Source organism: Thunnus albacares, chromosome 6, assembly GCF_914725855.1.
Source record: "Thunnus albacares chromosome 6, fThuAlb1.1, whole genome shotgun sequence".
Classification (NCBI taxonomy): Eukaryota; Metazoa; Chordata; class Actinopteri; order Scombriformes; family Scombridae; genus Thunnus; species Thunnus albacares.
In genome coordinates, this window is record NC_058111.1 from 6,004,622 (window position 1) to 6,023,173 (window position 18,552).

The 18,552-nt window shown below is 40.0% G+C and overlaps 2 protein-coding genes across 8 annotated transcripts in view; one reads left to right on the forward strand and one right to left on the reverse strand.

The window, feature by feature from the left end:
- The first annotated feature begins 7,546 nt into the window (after positions 1–7,546).
- On the forward strand, positions 7,547–12,976 carry ckmb (creatine kinase, muscle b). The gene is made up of 9 exons (XM_044354804.1): positions 7,547–7,653; positions 9,269–9,381; positions 9,607–9,703; positions 10,059–10,213; positions 10,580–10,712; positions 10,827–10,998; positions 11,765–11,888; positions 12,018–12,207; positions 12,437–12,976. Exons 2-9 carry the CDS (start codon positions 9,289–9,291, stop codon positions 12,613–12,615), a joined length of 1,143 nt encoding a protein of 380 aa, XP_044210739.1. The 5' UTR covers positions 7,547–7,653; positions 9,269–9,288; the 3' UTR covers positions 12,616–12,976.
- Positions 12,977–13,212: 236 nt separating this feature from the next.
- Positions 13,213–18,552, reverse strand: part of mark4b (MAP/microtubule affinity-regulating kinase 4b) — a 53,631-nt gene continuing 48,291 nt past the window's right edge. For 2 of the 7 annotated variants that reach the window (XM_044354796.1, XM_044354797.1), the window contains exon 17: positions 13,213–16,805. In XM_044354796.1, coding sequence (XP_044210731.1) covers positions 16,472–16,805 — 334 coding nt within the window. In that variant the 3' untranslated portion in view covers positions 13,213–16,471. Of the gene's footprint in view, positions 18,293–18,552 lie in introns of all 7 variants that reach the window. The other 5 variants (XM_044354798.1, XM_044354800.1, XM_044354801.1 and 2 more) reach the window with 4 other exon arrangements.

The following is an 18,552-nucleotide window of genomic DNA, read 5'->3' on the forward strand; positions in this document are numbered from 1 at the left end:
ATTGATGTAAAATTAGAAATGACTGTAAGAATAAATGGAAACAATGACACACACACACATGCACAGAATATCACCAGTATCACATGGCCAAAAAAAATAAAGCATATGCTGAACTGTCATAATAGACTGTATGTAAAATAAACAACAATCTAAGAATTAAAAGGCACACGTGAATATTGTTCTGGGAATCTTTTCGTTAATAATAAAAGACTTCTTCTAGAGTTTTTGTGGGTCATTTTTACATGTGACAGAAGGGAAGGGAGGAGTTATGAAATCATACATATGTGAAGAGCTACACACTAAATTATACATCACAGATAGTGCAAGTTAATCCCGGGTATAATTTGCATGCTCTACACAGCTAGTAACTGTTCTGTGTCCATTATTCTGTCTTTTTTCTTTGCAGTTTTGTTTAAGAAATGTTGTCAATCTATGAGGGTGAACGACCAGATGAATGGATGAAGGAGGTACGCACAGACTGACAGCTGAGTCGATGCAATTCAATCGGGAGAACTGGCATTGGAGATGGGAGGACCTGGTGAGGCGACACTAAAGATAGAAATCCACAGTTCAGCCCCTCGTGTCCACCTCCCTCTCTCTCATGAGTTAGTCAAGAAGCTCATGTTTCAACGTAGGCCCTCCACCGTCACCTTCAAAAAAAAAAAAAAAAAAAATCTTTGTAATTCAAAACTATCATCCAAAAGTGAGCTAACGTACTTACACAATACGACACTTTAAATTCAAAAACTTAGTTATGTTTCTAGATGCAGACAGGTAAAAAAATCAAAAGTTTGACTCCTGAAGGCGTTTCAGCCACCGTGCACACAAACATCTAGTTTATTTCACCACTATGAAAACATTTAAAGCTGTGTTTGTACCCTGTGATGATCTGTAATCTTTCTATTATCCCTGGTCCTATTTATAGTTACTTACTGATCAATATGAATGTTGAAGGTTGCTGTGATAAGCGTGATCATTTTCCAATCAGGTTTTGTGCAAAGTTTGATCAGTTCAATAATGAAACAAGTAATCTGCAACTTTCATTGAGATCTGTTGTTAAACTGTGAGTTGCAACAAAACAAAATCACAAAGGACATAAACAATAACGATATTTTGACAATAAGGAGGAGTAATTAGCAGATTGGTGCACATATTCAATCACAATAAGAAGTAGGTGTTATATGAGTCACTCAATTAACCCCTTAACATCCACCATTTTTATAGAATTTTCGTCTATTTGGCATACCCAAATGGAAAAGCTTATAAGAAGAACTGTAAGGCCAGGATGCATGTATTAGACTTCATTTGACAAGTGACATCTTCTGGTTTCTGGAAATGTGTTTGTTTAGCATGTGGCTAAAACACAAACAAAACTACATCAGTTCAAATAAGGCTCAAAAAAGTGTTTTTGGTCCTCGTCTATAACGAGTCATATTTGAATAACAATAATTAGGACATGCTTTATGCCAGAACTATGCAGACGTATCACCTTATACCTTCTACATCTTGTCAACCTGTATAATATTCCAGACCTCCAGGCCTAACCTTATGGGAGCTAAGGAGTCCCCAAACCTCTCCAATGATCTCCAATTGTGCCAATTGCTTTGACTCATTACTGCGTGATGCTACCACTTACAACTGGCTTAAGCGGGTTGCCGGCGACCCAGTGGATGTTAAAAGGTCAAGAATAGAAATGGTTGGTGCTGTGAGAAAATGTAGCACCTGGTGAGGAAATTAATGTTACAAGTGTTGACCAATTTAGTGCTACGCAGCATTAAAGTGGACATAACATGCTTTTTGCGATTTTCCGAAATTTATATACTGTTATAATGTTGGATGTCGGATGTTAAACACGGTCAAAGTTCCAAAACTTGAGGTGAATATAGGTAAAAATGCTGCTCAGGGCTTCAGCCTGCTCTGTTACCTCCCCATCGAGAACTGACGTCAGATTGTTCGCACATGCCCACAAACAGCCGTCCATTCTGTAGTTTTTGTTGCTAAGGTTGTTCCACCGGTTGTTTTTGTTTTTCACTTGCCTTTTTCTGATCAGATTTTGGCTTGAAAATGTACAAATGTATTTGAGAAGTTGATATTTTGAGTAAAGAACAAGAAAAATAAGTGAAATTCTACTACTATTGCTTGTTTACATAGTGTGTGTGTGTGTAGCATAGCATTCCAGGAGCTGACCAATCAGAACAGATTGGGCTCATCAGGAGGCGGGCCTTAAAGAGACAGGGGCTAAAACGGCCTGTTTCAGACTGAGGGGCTGCATAAAGGAACAGTAAACAATATATAAGAAGTTTTTCAAAACTGTAAATCATGCAAAGATATTCCAGTAGAGCCCCAGAATAAAAACACACCTGGAAATGTGCAGAATATGTCCCCTTTAAAGTTCAAACTTAACCCCTCGAGGAACCAAACAGTGTCATAGAGTCATAGCCATAGACTATTCATCCTGCAGGGATCCAGCTTAGTTTTTGAGCTACCAAGAGATGATCACCTTTTCTAAACTGCACATAGCACATCTTTTTTACATTCAAAATGATATACAGTATGACACTCAGTATATATAGGGCCCTGGAATGACATGAATGAAATAGAGCCAATGAGGCTCCTGCATATGTTAGCTGTTCTGTCTGCGAGCTGTTCCACTAAAACAGAGTCAGCGCTGCACCACTGAGTGACATTTCCAACATGTGAGTCACTTAACGAGCCATATTATGAGATCTAACTCAATTTCATGGAGATAAGTGTGAAGAGCCATGCTGTTTGTAGAGATTACTAATCCATTATCACAAATGAAGTGATAATCCAGTCAGTCATATAGTTAATGTTTGCATTCACGGTATGTTTTATTATTGTCAGTATCAGTCAAGCACCAGCTTGTCTCAGATTTCCCAAAAAGACTTTCTGAAAAGTTATATCCATTTTATATTACTGTTTTTTTCTGTCCAGAGGGAATAATCTCAACAAAGATACAGATTACATCTCGTGTACATAAATAATGTGAATATTACATTTCTCCACCAGAGTCAGAAGACTTTCCCTCCATCCTTATTTATGTTTAATTTTTGGTTTAATACAGTTGAAAGTTAGCTGAAAGTCTCAGTAGAAAACGTGTTCACATGAGTTGAGTAAACAGTACATTTTCACATTTTTTTGACACAATAGACAATCTGCTCTTGAAAATTATGTTGATATATAATTTATTTGCATTAGCAAGAATATTTTGTAGAGAACCGAGCAGATTACATTTTTATCAACATAACAAGGAAGAAACTTTCATAATGAATGTATCCAAAAACACAAAATATTCATACTGAACAGATCAAAACATTTACTGTCATTTCATTGTTTTCCCTACAAGATAGATAACGTTGCAATGAAACAAAGAAAATAGTCTGTCGGCCATTTTACATCACTGATGATTTACAGAGTTCATGTGTGCACCAAACACACTCACTCATCTCATCTCATTGTCCAGAACTCGCTCACTCCTACTCATTCAGCCCTGCTCATTCCGTTATAGCACTTTTCCCCGTGTGACAGACCTAACATGCACACATGTCGACAGAGTCGTCTTACAAATGCCTATGTCTATTTGTGGGATCCTCAACTGCTAACATGATTTTTTTTTCCTGCTCAGGCTCAGGACTATATGTCTGAAACTGTTAGTCCAGGTCATCTGAGGAATGCAAAGAGGGCATGAGCGTCCTGGATTATGACTGCCGCTGCTTCCTGAGGTCTACGATATCTATCGCAAGAGAACTACTTATGCAGCCTTAAGTTTAGGAAGTTATGTCTTATACAGAATCGGAGGGGTTTAAAACACTGATGTAACACATTGAACTCAAGCCAGTTTCTTGTCACATCCTCAGATTTCACATCACCGCAAAGCTGAAACCGGTGTTCTTCCATTGCCCTCTCTCTCTCTCTGAGTCCAGGCATCACAAGGACAAATTATGTCACTATAAGACGCTGTAGATGTAGATAGAAACATCCCAAATATGCTTCAGCGGTAGACGACCAGTTGTTCCTGGCAACACCCATGTGTGAATGTGTGAATGCATGTAGCTCTAAACTGCTCCCTGAGGCCTTTGCTGTGAATAAGAATCTAGTATCAGTCTGCACACCAGCTAAATCAAAGGTTTATAAAATACTGTGTTTTCTGTGTATTTCTCACTGATTCCTGCCTTACTACTTACAATGTTATCAAGCAATCAGGGTGCAAAGGTCATACAAACCAGCATTAAAACACATACAACAGAAAACAACTTGGCAAAACAATATACACTTCTTAAATATCATAAGATCTTTTTCCTATGCTTCCTCATACACACAGAGCATCTAAATACATTGACAGAAACACATACTACATGTATATTAACTTCATGAATCCAACAATACATCATAATCTACTATGTCAAAAAATACCAAACAGATGAATCGACACTTCAGCTTCACAGACGTTGTGTTTAATGCAAGGCTCTTGCAATGGACTGTAACCAACCACCTGTATGCATGCATTCATGCACACACAAACTGCACCAAACCTACAATCTCATATGCGCCTGTAACACAGTTCAAGCTGTGCAAACCATTTCCTCCTTCATCCTGCAATCTCATATGGATCCGAACTACATTACATATTTTCTAACCACAAAATCCTCACACAGATGTGAGAAAACAAACACTAGAAAATGTATCCCATTCGATATCATGTCACTATGTTTGCACTAAGCCCGTAAAAGTAATCAACTGTCTTGATTTTTTGCACATTGTGCTCATTAGATGTAGATTAGAATCATAATAAATGATTCACACAGTGTTCCTGGTTACATAACTGTCCTTGGTGCCTGTTGCCCCGGGGCAGCAGCAGGCTTCTAAGGCTGTTTCGCTCTGCTGGGGGGTTGGTGGTGGTGGTCGTGGGGGTGGTATGGGCGTGTTTGTGGGGAGTGCCTGGGGGATACAGTGACAGTCTAAACTGGGATACTGGATCTGTACCACGGTGGCATACAACCTAAAGAACTAACTGGTCTGAATGAGCAGAAGACACACACAGCACATATCGCACGTCAGTCAGCATGATCTTTAAGTTTTATTGACAGGAGTTTAAAGGGTGTAGTGGACAGTAAAACCCCAATTTTATATGTGAAAAAGAACACATACATTCAATTACACCCTTTCAGACTGCTGCAAGTCAATTATGCTAATTCAATGCATCTGCTCTCATGTCAAACATGAAAAGTACAAATATTCTGAGGAAAAAGCTAAATTCTGTGCCATTTTATTATTCATACTTGAGGGGTTTTACTTAATAGTGATCATAAATAGATTTCATAGTCTGTTCACTGATTGCAAGGTTATGTGCGTGTGTTTGCATATGACATTTTGGGTACTGCATTGACAGTGTGACTGGTTGTTATGGTAATAAGTAGTGTCTGTTCGTATGTGACTGTGTTCACAGTAGGTTAGCAACATGCAGTGACATGGAGAAAGACTAATTTGGAAAGTCATATCTGTGGATGGTCAGAGCATAGCTGTGAAACTGGAGCCTGAGTGTTGATACAGAGTAGAGTAGCTGAGACTCAGAGTGACTCTGAGGTCCCGGCACTCACGAACACAACATCATCATCATCATCTGCAAATCTGCAGTTACAGAAGCAAGCTGAACACACAGATGCAAACAGAAATGTACACACAAACCTGTAGTGTGTGTGCTATGTGCCAGTGTGTGCTGAGTGCATGAAAGTAAATATTTCTGCACCTAAGACAATTAAACATATTTGTGTATATTGATTATTTGGTAAATTGAAGTACTGACAAGATATTTGTTTAGCAAATGTATCATATATCAATATCCATCGTTTGACTTTGAATATGCATGTCTAAGTTTAGCAACTTGGAGTGATCTTATGGGCAGATAGAGTTGCTTGTCATCAGCATAGCAAATAAATCCCTTATTTCCAAATTTCTGTGAGATATCATGTGTGCAGAGGGGACCTAGAACAGAGCCTTGTGGTACTCCGAAATAGCACTGAGCATTGAAATGAAATGAAATGAAACCATCTGGGGACACATCAGTGATTGTAAACGGGTGCCATAATTATTTTAATGGCTTGTATGTTTTGAGGAAGCTTCATGCATTAGTTTAGTGTTGTTTGTCACAAGCCATGCCCTCTTATCTGCACACACACACAAAAAAAACAAACAAAAAAATCTATCTATATTTTGCAAAACAACAAGAAAAGCTGTCGTGATATCTGTGTAATATGACACATCTGACTGGAGTTCTCTGTTATGTTTTGAGAAAATGTAGAGTGTATGTGCGTCAGCTCTCTGCGTCATAGTGTCTCTGAGCTCCACCCCACAATTTCCACATGGTATAAGTGTGATTTAATATCTATCTGCAGGTGGATTACTAACTGAGGTCTATCATATTACCAGTGAGGGGTTATGACGGTGGCACTCTTAGAGAGCTGAACTGGAGCTTTTACAGTGAGAGTCAGATCTGACTCTGAGTGTGTCAGTTACGTTTTTTAACATTGCATACAAAGCAACCTGAAATATGTCAAGCAGGGTATTGAATATGATTGATTAAACTTCTGAGGGCAGCACAAGACAACCACACATGCACAATAAAAAATACTTGAGACATATGCTGAGAAAGATGCAGCCTACACTTCAAATTAATTAGATGTTATGATACAGATATATAAAGAGACATTGGCATTTACGTTTTGCCTCGTCTGACTTGCCAAACATCTTGAGTTTGAGACAACCTGTCACTAAGCACCACTACATGACATTTCATGCAGGAAGCAATAACATATATCTTAAAGTCACACATGCAGACTACACTTGGCCAATTGGTAGGTGAGAGGGACACAGCTTATTGAAATCCAATCTGTAATCTTGAATGTTATGATTATGTAATTTAAGACAAAGTGGTGATGTTAACACTCAGATTAGATGGCAGACAGAAGTCGTTACTCTGCCTCATCGACTCATAAGAGACACTCATTAAACCATTGATCCCTTATCGCAATAAAGCTGAAATACTTCACTTTTCTGCACACTCTCATCCTCTCCATTGGAAATAATTAAAAGCATACTTAAACTATAGTGAAGATGATGATTTAAAAGAATCAAAAGTGTCATTAAATGTTTAAAATGTTTTTTTTCCACCATATTTGATTTGCTTTTTGGATTTTGATGGTTTGGTTGAGTTATTCTAAATCTAATTGCGCCACATGGCGATCCTGACAGTGCATGCATTTAATATATGTATGTTATATATGTGCTGCTATGTTTCTACACTCCTGCCCACCACTGTTCTTTCCTGCAGGCTTCTATCAAGCAGCTATAGGCAGGCAGAAGGTGAAAGGTTGGACCGGGCAGCTGCAGCTGTTGCCTTGTCTCTCGTCTCGAGTGTTGTGTGATGTTCATTCTTGCCTTTTAGAAACTCACACAGACACAGAAGACCCCCTGTGTCCAATCAAATGAGGAGACCCCAAGTCCAGTCAGCCAATAGGAACAGAGGTCTGGGTATAAATCCGTAAGTCCATCACCTGGCAGAGTTGGGCAACCCCTACATTTGGTGGACAGGATCTGATCCCAGGATCTGTTACCTCTTTCTTTTCTCCTAAGCAGGTAAAAAACAAAACGATACTTTAGTCAGCCGTTTTGATAAATCCACGGGACAGATTGTGGGGATTTTACATATAAATATGGACAAACCTGAAAACAAAACATTTTTAATTCTGTCAGACAGATTCCTCCATTGGTGACCTCTGGAGCTATGACATTTTTATTGTCTTCTTGCATTTTTGTCTTGGATTCCTCTGAAGCTTTTCATTTTTTCCTGATATGGAAACCACTAAAATCTACTTTGATCATTCATAGCCTGAAACTATTTTTTTAAAAGACTGACGCTCTTTTTGTTTGATTGATTGTTTGATTGTGGCACTAGTCTGCTGATGAAAGTATAGTTATGTATACAGCAGTGAAACAGTTGTGACTATCTATCAGCTGTTGCTGACGCCAGCAGGACATGCCTGAAGTGCGTCTTCGAATAGTTTAGGAGCGCTTGATTTAGTCATGGAACATGTGGAGCCATCTGTGAGGCATGCATGCTTTGACCTTTAAGTGTAGCAGGTGTCATCAATCAGCTGCACCTCAAGCATTTGACAAAGTTTTGACCTCTGTCTGACGCAGAGTGTGATCGGCTTGAGAATAGAAACAAAATGATAGCTACCGGTGTTTAATCGATTCATGACTTCATGCATTTAATCTGCAGCTGCAGCTCTGTTGATTTCTGCATTTCTGATTTTTTTTATTGTGTATTTGTGTTAAAGAACTAGACCATTAAATGTATGTAACAGAAGATAAGTGAGTGTTTGAGTAAGAATATGCAAAAATATTTCTTCAAGAGGCTTTTTCAAATTGTACAAGAAACATTAAAAACAAAAATATGTCTCAAGACAAAATGAGAGATTGCAGAATATTATTAGATTAACCACTTGCAGTTTTAGCATTTTTTATGCTACTTCAAATCTTTATTCTGGTATGAAAGTACTTTTTCTGCTGCCTCTGTGTTGCAGAGTAGGTCAGCCACAAAGTCTGTGTTAGCCTGAAGCTGAAAGGAGTGAGAGAGGAGAGAAAAATCACTTCTCATAATGTCATGGAGACTGTAGCTCCCTGCAGAGATGGGAGGGGTGCAGGGCAAGAGGGGGCACAGCCAAACTATTAATAATCTTTGCTGTAAGAGGGAAACAGGTGGTAAGAAAGCTGCGTAAAAGTATGTGGGCAGCACAGCTGACAGAAAGATCTGTTTGCAGACAGATGAGGAGAGGGGAAGACAAGGGAGAAAGAGGTAGTGAAAGGAGAGTGAAAGAAAAAAAAAAAGAGAGACAGAATGAGACGGTGTCTCCTCTTCACCAGAAGACTCATAGACAGAGCGCTTGAAACACTTGGAGAGAAGTCAGACAAGAACAATGGTATTCCCCAGATCACTATGTTGAGTTTCAAGTTGCTTTGTTGCACCACTGCAACAAGACCTCATGACATTTTTCAAATATTCTTGTAGCCAGTAAAACTATAATATCCTTCTATAATATTGTTCTGAGCTATAACAATAAGCACTAAAAGTGAATGAAAACTGCATGGAGTCCAAATTCTCCTCTCTTGAAGTCTCACCAAATGACTACAAGTTTTGCAGATTCTGAAAAACTCATTGTCTCTCCCCTTTTTTCTTCTCTCCTCTCAGGCGGAGTAAGAATTGCAGCCATGGCAAAGAACTGCCACAACGACTACAAGATGAAGTTCTCCTTGGACGATGAGTTCCCTGATCTGTCCAAGCACAACAACCACATGGCCAAGGTACAAATCCCTGCCCTGACATTGTGCAATTTGGTCGGGCGTTGTCTATCCATGGCCATCAACCACAAATCACACATCTCGCACAGACACCGATACCTTTCAGCACATTATTATTTTCTTAAAATCACCTTATTACAACTCTGACATTTAGCTAATCAGTGAGGCATGATTGGTTCAACTGTGACTGTATAATCACTAACCTGCACTGTGTGTCGTATGCTGTAGGTGCTGACCAAGGAGATCTATGGCAAGCTGAGGAGCAAGTCCACCCCCAGTGGTTTCACCCTGGATGACGTCATCCAGACTGGTGTTGACAACCCTGGTAAGAAGGAGCGAGTCATCAGCGTATAACACACACACACACACTTGCAATAAGACACTTTTGTGAGGTTTAGGACATTAATCAACTGAAGCAAACACTGTACGATGATTATTATTATCTGAAAACATCAACACAAGCTGACTATTTATCAATGTTTGGCATCCAAGTTAAAGATCCTGCAAGTTTTCTGTTTTTAATAATTAAATGCAGGATTTTCTTGTCACATGGTGGCACAGGGACAACAGGCACTCATATTCAATACATATCAGTCTCTACACAAACAGATGTAACATTCTTCAGAGTTAAACTAGCCAGTAGTTTTATCAACTTTCTTATCGTCCCTTGTGTCCCCAAGGCCACCCCTTCATCATGACCGTGGGTTGCGTCGCTGGTGACGAGGAGTCCTATGAGGTCTTCAAGGATCTGCTGGACCCAGTCATCTCTGACCGTCATGGTGGATACAAGCCCACCGACAAGCACAAGACCGACCTGAACTTCGAGAACCTGAAGGTGAGTAGCGAATAGACGGTTAAGAACAGGTTAAAGGCAGGAGAGATATTGGATCATTGGTAACCCTTAATCCATTTAATTTGGTTAAATTACTGGTTAAATTTATGGTGTCATCACTTCACGGTTGACCAAGTTGACCAACTGGGCAATGTCCCAAAATTTTTACACAATCTTTAAATTGATTTTCTGAAGCAAAAAGCTACAGTACATTTATGTGTTGAGTAATTTTAGCCAGACAGGAAATGCAGTCAATCATACACTTAAATTTGAGAAGAGATCGTGAAGAGACAATGGAGGAAAAATTACCAACAACGGCTACAATACAATAATAATGTTGTGATTCTCTGTCCTGCCTTCTTCTCTCAGGGTGGTGATGACCTGGACCCCAACTACGTGCTGTCCAGCCGTGTGCGTACCGGCCGCAGCATCAAGGGATTCACCCTGCCCCCCCACAACAGCCGTGGAGAGCGCAGAACCATTGAGAAGCTGTCCATTGAGGGTGAATATCAAACTAATGACAATAACTCATCAATCTAACTCTTTGTTGAAAGCAGCGTATCATTTTCTGAGACTCGAAGTAACCCCCTCCCCTTCTGTCCATCTTTCCCATTAGCCCTGTCCAGCCTGGAGGGTGAGTTCAAGGGAAAGTACTACCCCCTGACTGGCATGACCGATGCCGAGCAGGACCAGCTGATCGCTGATCACTTCCTGTTTGACAAGCCCGTGTCTCCCCTGCTGACCTGCGCTGGCATGGCCCGTGACTGGCCCGATGGCAGAGGCATCTGGTGAGACACACAGACAGATTCTGTTTAGAAAATAAAAGATGACCAGATACATGCTATAATGTACTGGTTCTCAAAGTGGGGTCTGGGGACCCCAAGGGGTCATTGAGGGGGTTCTAGGTGGTGCCCAGCAAAAAGGGGATTAATTTATTATCACTATAATTCCATCCATATGTAACACAAGGACAAAATGTTTGAATATTTTGGTCCTGGATTTCATACCCTTTCTGTAATAAAACATCTAAAAACAAAAATCTTATCAGATGGGGGGTCAGTTTAGGGGTCCTTGACATGTAAGACATATAATGGGCTGTAAAACCTGAGTTTGTGTGCCTGTGTAAACACAAAAAATACACACACTCAGTAAACAAACAACCCCCCACTAAGCTAAAACCTCCCATCTGTCCCTCCCAAGCCCAACCTTTAAAACTTTCACCATCTGTCATTTTCCCCCCACAGCCTAACAGCAAAATCCTTATTATTTCTATTTTCAAACATCTGCTTAAATGTATCATGAATTCTACTGCACGGCGTGTACAGCTGCCGCCTGCAATTCCCCTTATCGTGGGTCAGATCATTCATATTATCGGGGTTAGTGATATACTAGATGTGTATAGACTCATGTTTCCTTAAGGCACTTTGTAGAAACATCTCTACCAAATGGCAAAGTGTATTCATGCAACACTGGTGGTGTTCAAATTACTGGCTCTCTAACATTTTGTCACGTATGCGGATCAAGTGAAACTGAGCTGGATTTTCTTTCTTCCAGGCACAACGACAACAAGACCTTCCTGGTCTGGGTGAACGAGGAGGATCATCTGCGTGTCATCTCCATGCAGAAGGGAGGCAACATGAAGGAGGTCTTCAGACGCTTCTGCACTGGTCTGCAGAAGGTAACGTATAAAAACATGCATGCATATTTGCACAGTTGCACATTTTAATTATGTGTAAATATTAAACCTTTTCTAGTTATACTGTAATCATTATGCATAATTTATCTCACTTTCCTCCACACTGGACAGATTGAGGAGATCTTCAAGAAGCACAAACATGGCTTCATGTGGAACGAGCATCTGGGCTACGTCCTGACCTGCCCCTCCAACCTGGGAACTGGCCTGCGTGGTGGCGTGCACGTCAAGCTGCCCAAGCTGAGCACACACCCCAAGTTCGAGGAGATCCTGACCAGGCTGCGTCTGCAGAAGCGTGGCACAGGTACTGAAAACAATTCAATAAGATAGATCGGTCTCAAAGATGGTGATAAGTTAGTACTTTCAGAGGAGCCTCAAGGGGTTAAAGGGGTGCAGTTTCCTTAATTAAACCAATGTGATAATTTTAGCCTTTGGAGCAGCTCTGGGATGGTGGACGGAGGTCACAGTAGATGTTTCTCCAACTACTCAGACAGTAGACTTATTCTCCTTCCCTTCTTCTTCTCCCCTTCCAGGTGGTGTGGACACAGCCTCCGTTGGTGGCGTGTTCGACATCTCCAACGCTGACCGTCTGGGCTCCTCCGAGGTGTACCAGGTCCAGCTGGTGGTTGATGGTGTCAAGCTGATGGTCGAGATGGAGAAGAAGCTTGAAAAGGGAGAGTCCATCGATGGCATGATCCCCGCCCAGAAGTAAAGTGGACAGACACCCAATGACTGAATGACTGTCTGTGTTTGTTTTTTTTATATATTATAAAAAAATGAACAAGTAGCCTTGGTGTAAAGTTATTTTACTGGTTCCGACCATCTGGCTACTTTCTGCTTACTTCTTTCCGTCAAGATGACACTCCACTTTTCTTTCTTACTTTCCTTTCCTGCTTGTTCTTCATTCTTATTTGCTGTCACTTTAATCACCTCTCTCCCCACCTTCTCTGTAACATCCTGGGATCAATGTATGCATAGTCTGGTCATGGCTATGTATATGCACCTAAAGAAAGTATTTGTTTGGTTGTAAATTATAACTGGACAATTAAACAATGCCCCATGTAACAATCAAACCTTCTCTCTCATGTTTTCTTTATGGGAAATGCGGAGTTCTTTTCAATTACACCAGATTTAAAAGGATCTATGAGCAGTAACTCGAAGAGATTGAAGCATGAAGAAGTACACAAACCCTTAAAAAGTAATACACACATCATACAACAATTCAAGCATAACACAAATAAACTGGAGGGATGCCACATTAAAGTCATTAAATCCATATCTGAGAAAAAAAAAAAACAGACCAAAAATATAAAAGAGGTTGAAAGTCTTTATTTTTGTGTCACACATTATTTCCTAGGAGACATGCAGGATTGCAGGTCGATCATTTCCGTCCATAAGTTAAGCCCATAAGTTAAGTTTTTGTTGATAACAGCGACAGCTTCAAACACACTATACAACAGAACTGTAGCCTTAAAGCGTGGCTCTAACAGTATCTAGAGAACAGATTCGTAAGGGTGAGTCCCAGTTGTATACAAAAAAAAAAAGGTCTGCAAAAACTAGCCCTAAATCACAGCTTCACATTTTTCAGACAGTGGTGGCCACCTGCTGTGGCTGAAATCTCCCATGAAACTGATTCCTGTAACCCTCAAGAGTCGTCAAAAGATCACAAAGTCTGCTGTAACATTAACATTTTCTTTTTCCATAATCAGTGTTTTGTTAGATGCTGAATACTTCAAAAAAAGTACAAGTTATAATTGTGTGGTTTTATAGAGAGTTACAATATAAGTACAATGACTTTTTTTGATTTTGGAGCAGTCAGTGTTAATGCAGCAATATATGATCAATGTAGCACTTGGACTGTATGATTTTTTTTTTTTTTTTTTGTCAAATCTTTGTTTTGTAGCTGTGTTCTATAATGAGCAGAAGTGTTTTTTTAATTTATTATTATTATTATTATGCAAACAAAATTTAAGGTCACATTCTCATCTTAAACCCCCCGCCTCATCACTGCGCACATTGCATGCTTTGAAATTATACAGTGGCTCGACGAGGCGGGAGTCTTGATTGGTTAACAGTCATACACCTCTTTACAGCAATAATGGAATCTGATTGGTCAAAACAGTCGTACACCTCTCAGCAGTGCTGCAACCTTATTGGTCAACAGAGGAGGGGGTGGGGGTGGGGGGGAGTCTACAGTTTCTATACATCACAAGCGTCGCTGAGGTTAAGAACACAAAATGTAATATTAAATATGACAGAACGTTATGGAGACAGATTGCCATTTTGAATTGTAGTTTGTCAGATATTTGGTAGAAAATGAACCGTTTGTACCTCAGTTTCCCTAATATGACGTTGTGGCATCGTTGAAACCATGTGGCACATCTATCTGGAAAACTGAGGTTTCATCTGTGACATCACTCGCTAGTTTCACTGCGGTTTAAAAAGTGAATGATGCCGAGAAGCCTTTGTAGGTAGGTACATGACGGTAAAAAGGAAGGAAAGACATTCAGAATGTCAATTATTCACTTCACTGGGCTTTAAAACATATGAGACAATATGATGTTTTACAAAATTTACCAAAAAGAAAAATACAGATTAATTAAAAACTCTGCCAGTGCGGTGCAACGAAATCCTGGCTAGAAAGCATAAAAGTGCTCAACGAATTTTAACAACAAATCAGCAATATATATATATATATATATATAGATATAGATATATATATCTATATATAAAAAAAAGATCAAACAAAGAGCCCTATTATTCAAGTCTTGATTCTTGGCTTTGTGGCTGTATTGCACTACACTTAAGGAAAGAGATGGCCTTCTGACAGATGATGCCAAAGTGCTACCAGAATAACTACTGTATATCAGTAAAAAAACTCCCATTCTTTAATTTACTCTAAACCGGTCATCATGTGTGTGGGGAAATGATGAAGAAGAGAGTAAATTATAATGAAAAAAACTTGAAGAAATACATATTAAGCCTTTACTGGGCGTCTACAGCCGGTCTTTCTGCACTGGCCTGGTGGGAAAAGTGAACATCTGTATTCTTTGTGTCATAACAAGTTAAATTTCCTCAGATAAAAACTAAAAAGCTGATCCATTTGGCCAGAAAAAGAGATTTTTTAACAATTTGTGGCACATATCTAATCTTAATAATTGTCTGGGCACTCAGTGAAAACATAAGATATGTGCTGAAAAACATTAAGTTTTCCTTTTATGTTTAAATCTTAGTGAAGTGAAATGTTAAATTGACTTTATTTACTTGAACTAATGTTATTTAAATGGTGCATTGGTGTCAATACTGGATCCTGATTGGCTGACAAAACTTGCTTTTCTAATTTTAATAAAATAAACCTGCTGCGTGGAGGCATTTCACATAAAAAATAATGTCAATTGTACATCCAACTCCAGACCAGAAACTCTGTTAACATAAACCTAGAGCCAGCTGAGACTTCCTGTAGTGAAATAGGTGAGTGAAAACATATCATGACTCCAGTTGGAGGAATAAATTCTACTTTGACATTTTAAAACCAGTAAAGTCTTCAATCTGAAAAGGACTTTGGCATGTTAATAACGGTAGCAAGGGACAAAAACATTTGAGGGCAAAGTTGAGCATTTGAAAAAAAAAAGAGGATAAATTAAAAAAATGATCAGGTCATCAAGTACAACAGATCAGCTTGGGTCCAACATATTCAGGCAGCTCTGCTTGTGTGGAAGCGGCTCACCTGCCAGCTATCGATACACTGTAGAGAACTAGAGGATAGCAGGCAGAGGAGCCAACGTTGGTTTTTTTTTTTTTTTTTTTTAACCAGAAATGCTGCAAACACACATCAGAATCCCAACTGAGCAGTAAAATGGGCTTTGTCCGTGAGTGGGCAGAAAGGCCGTGATGCTTCAATCAGTCTGATACAAGTCTCTGCATTTCTGCATGTCTCCCTCTAGAGGCCGGAGGTCAGACTGCGCCCTCGTTTCTTAAATATGTGACGTCCGCTTCAGAGAATGACAACAGATGTCAAACTTCTGCCCATTTTTAAAAGCATTAAAGAAAAAGAGAATAAACTTAATACACAAAAAAATTTAAAACATTTCTTTAAATAGCAGCTCTTTAAAAAGGAATGATGACAAATATGATACAATAGGAATAACAATGACGACAACGACAAATTATCAATCGCGACCATTCTCAGCAACACCATCCTTATCATCATGAAAAAAAAAAAAAAAATACTAACAGTTTGACTCCATGGGCTCGCAGAATATGGAGGTGGTGGCGTGTTTTAAGCAGTTCGTAGGTCACTGACAGTTCCAAGGTCAAGGGTCATCATAAATCTGCAGATGGTGGTCTATCCGTGTCTGTGCATCCATTTTGTCTGGCTGTGATTGGTGGCATCAGAAGATGAGGGTCTTTGGCGGAGGCGAGGCATCGCTAGCCGCATCAGATTAGGTGGGGCCAAGGGAGGATGAGGAGGAGGGTGACGGTCTCTGCCTCACTGTTCCTCCTCCTCATCCCTCCTCATTCATCAGCCTGTCCTGTCCGTCCACAGTCTGCCCCGCCTCCTGTCGCCCTCAGAGCTCTAGCTCCTTGGACACTTTGGTGGCGATGTCTCTAAAGGCTAACGGTGCCCCCCACAGGCGCTTGAACCTCACACCACTGCTTTGGCCCAGCCCGCTGGGCAGCTGGCAGACCTCAGCCTCGAAGGCAACGCGGGCGCCGGCTGCTCCGTGGGTGCAGGACAGGAGGAAAGGCCCGGCAAGGTGGACCTGGCAGCCGCAGCCCTGTGCCGCTTCACGCAGTGCTAGCACCACCTCGGCCGGGTCGCGAGGGCTCCGCACCCTCACATCCCAGCCGCATCGGGGGGTCCGGGGCTCGGCCGCTTTCTGATGCCCAGATAGATGGCGACTGGAAGGAGAGGGAGGGTATACGGGCGATGCAGAGAGAGAGAATAGGGGTGGAAATGAAAAAAAGTTCAGCACAGAGAGGACAGGGTTGATATGGGATGTTTACAGGGGGAGAGGTGGGAAGGTTAAAGGTTGAAATGGCAAAAATAAGCATGACGGAGGAGGAGGAGGAGGAGGAGGTGGTCAGGCGTCAGGGTGGGAGAGTATAATGTAGGTGAGATGGGTTTGGGTGAATGTGGGCACATGAATAAACAAATTTAAGGATAAATGGGAGTGAATGTATGAGTTTAAATGAGATGGATGTCAAGTTGATGTATGGTTGTCAGTGTATGAGTGTTTAGGGAAGGGGGGGAGGGGGGACAAAAAAAATAATTAATATCATACATTATTGGATTTTTACATTTCTACATCGCTATCTAGGTCACAGACTAAAGGTAAATGTGTATTTTGTAGTTTAATAACATCTCTATTCTTCATACTATACAGCAGATGTAAACACCAAAGAGAAAATGCAGATCAAACCCACCTCCATTCATAAAACATGTACTTTACTCTTTAATATGAGTTCATAATGACATACATACTGTCCAAATGTATTAATTTTTAGTTTTATTTAGAATTTGCTTTTCACTCTGGTCATCATTTCACTAGAATGACACATAAACACCAAACATCACATCTGGAAACGTCAACCTGCTACTGTGGGAGAAGACTGAGGGTGAAGAGATTCTACGTTGTTGTTAGACACAATCAAAACTGTTATTTCTATCAATTAAATGTCAAGGTTTCTACCAGCAGGGGATCATCTACCACAAGGAGCCACACCACAGCTGATATTTAACCTGGTGCTGCTGGTTTTACCTGCTGGTTTTAACCTGAGACTGAGACTGGGCTGAAGCAGCTGAGGCCGAGAGGAAGTACACAAGACCTTTAGTGACATACCGATGACCTACTGATAACCCTGAAATAATACAGTATATATACACCATGAGAGTACAAGATATCAATACCACTTCTATAATCTAGGGTTCAACTGTTAAAATGCTTTTGTCATGAATATTTTGGGTCTTTATTAAGATGTATGCGCCTTTCATTGTTAATTTCTGTTACAGTTTGAACCTTTAACCTTCGATCTTATTAAAGTTTCTCAATTATGATGAAAGTTGGATACTTGACTTGTTGTTGTCCTCCATTTAAAGTGCACATCCAGGCTTCCTTGTGCACCAAAATGATGACAGTTGTCCCAGATCAAAAATAGAAAAAATAGCAAAAAATATAGAAATCTACCTTCCTACAGCCATGAGGTTACAGTTATAACAATTATAGCTTCTTAATTTTGATCAACTGTTGCTGCTTTACAGGATCTATGCATGCTTTCGGGTTTTAATGAGAATATATATGAAGGTAATTGACTACACAATTCTCTTTATTAACACTTTGAAATCTTTTATTTTATGTCCTTGTGTCCTCGCCACATGAAAAAGCAAACTGAAAAAAACAAACAAACAAAAAAAATCATCATTAAATCATGTGTGTGCTCTGCTTCAGGATCTGTGCTGTAAGTGCGACTCCGAACTTCTGATGTTCAGAAGGAAAAAATCTGGTCTCGGTCACACATGAGAATGAAAACAGCTGCAGTGTGAACACAATGTTTCTGTTTGAAATGTAAGTTATATGTTATACTGCATAAATACCATGTATTTCATTATGTAATGTTAAACTCTGTGCATGCAGCATTCAATAAATCC

What these genes read in the sequence shown, in the direction of transcription:
- ckmb (XM_044354804.1), top strand. Translation starts at nt 9,289, where the DNA reads ATGGCAAAGAACTGCCACAACGACTACAAGATGAAGTTCTCCTTGGAC. An exon ending in TCTGCACTGGTCTGCAGAAG is followed by an intron (nt 11,889 to 12,017) that starts GTAACGTATAAA and finishes CACACTGGACAG; the next exon opens with ATTGAGGAGATCTTCAAGAA. An exon ending in TCTGCAGAAGCGTGGCACAG is followed by an intron (nt 12,208 to 12,436) that starts GTACTGAAAACA and finishes CTCCCCTTCCAG; the next exon opens with GTGGTGTGGACACAGCCTCC.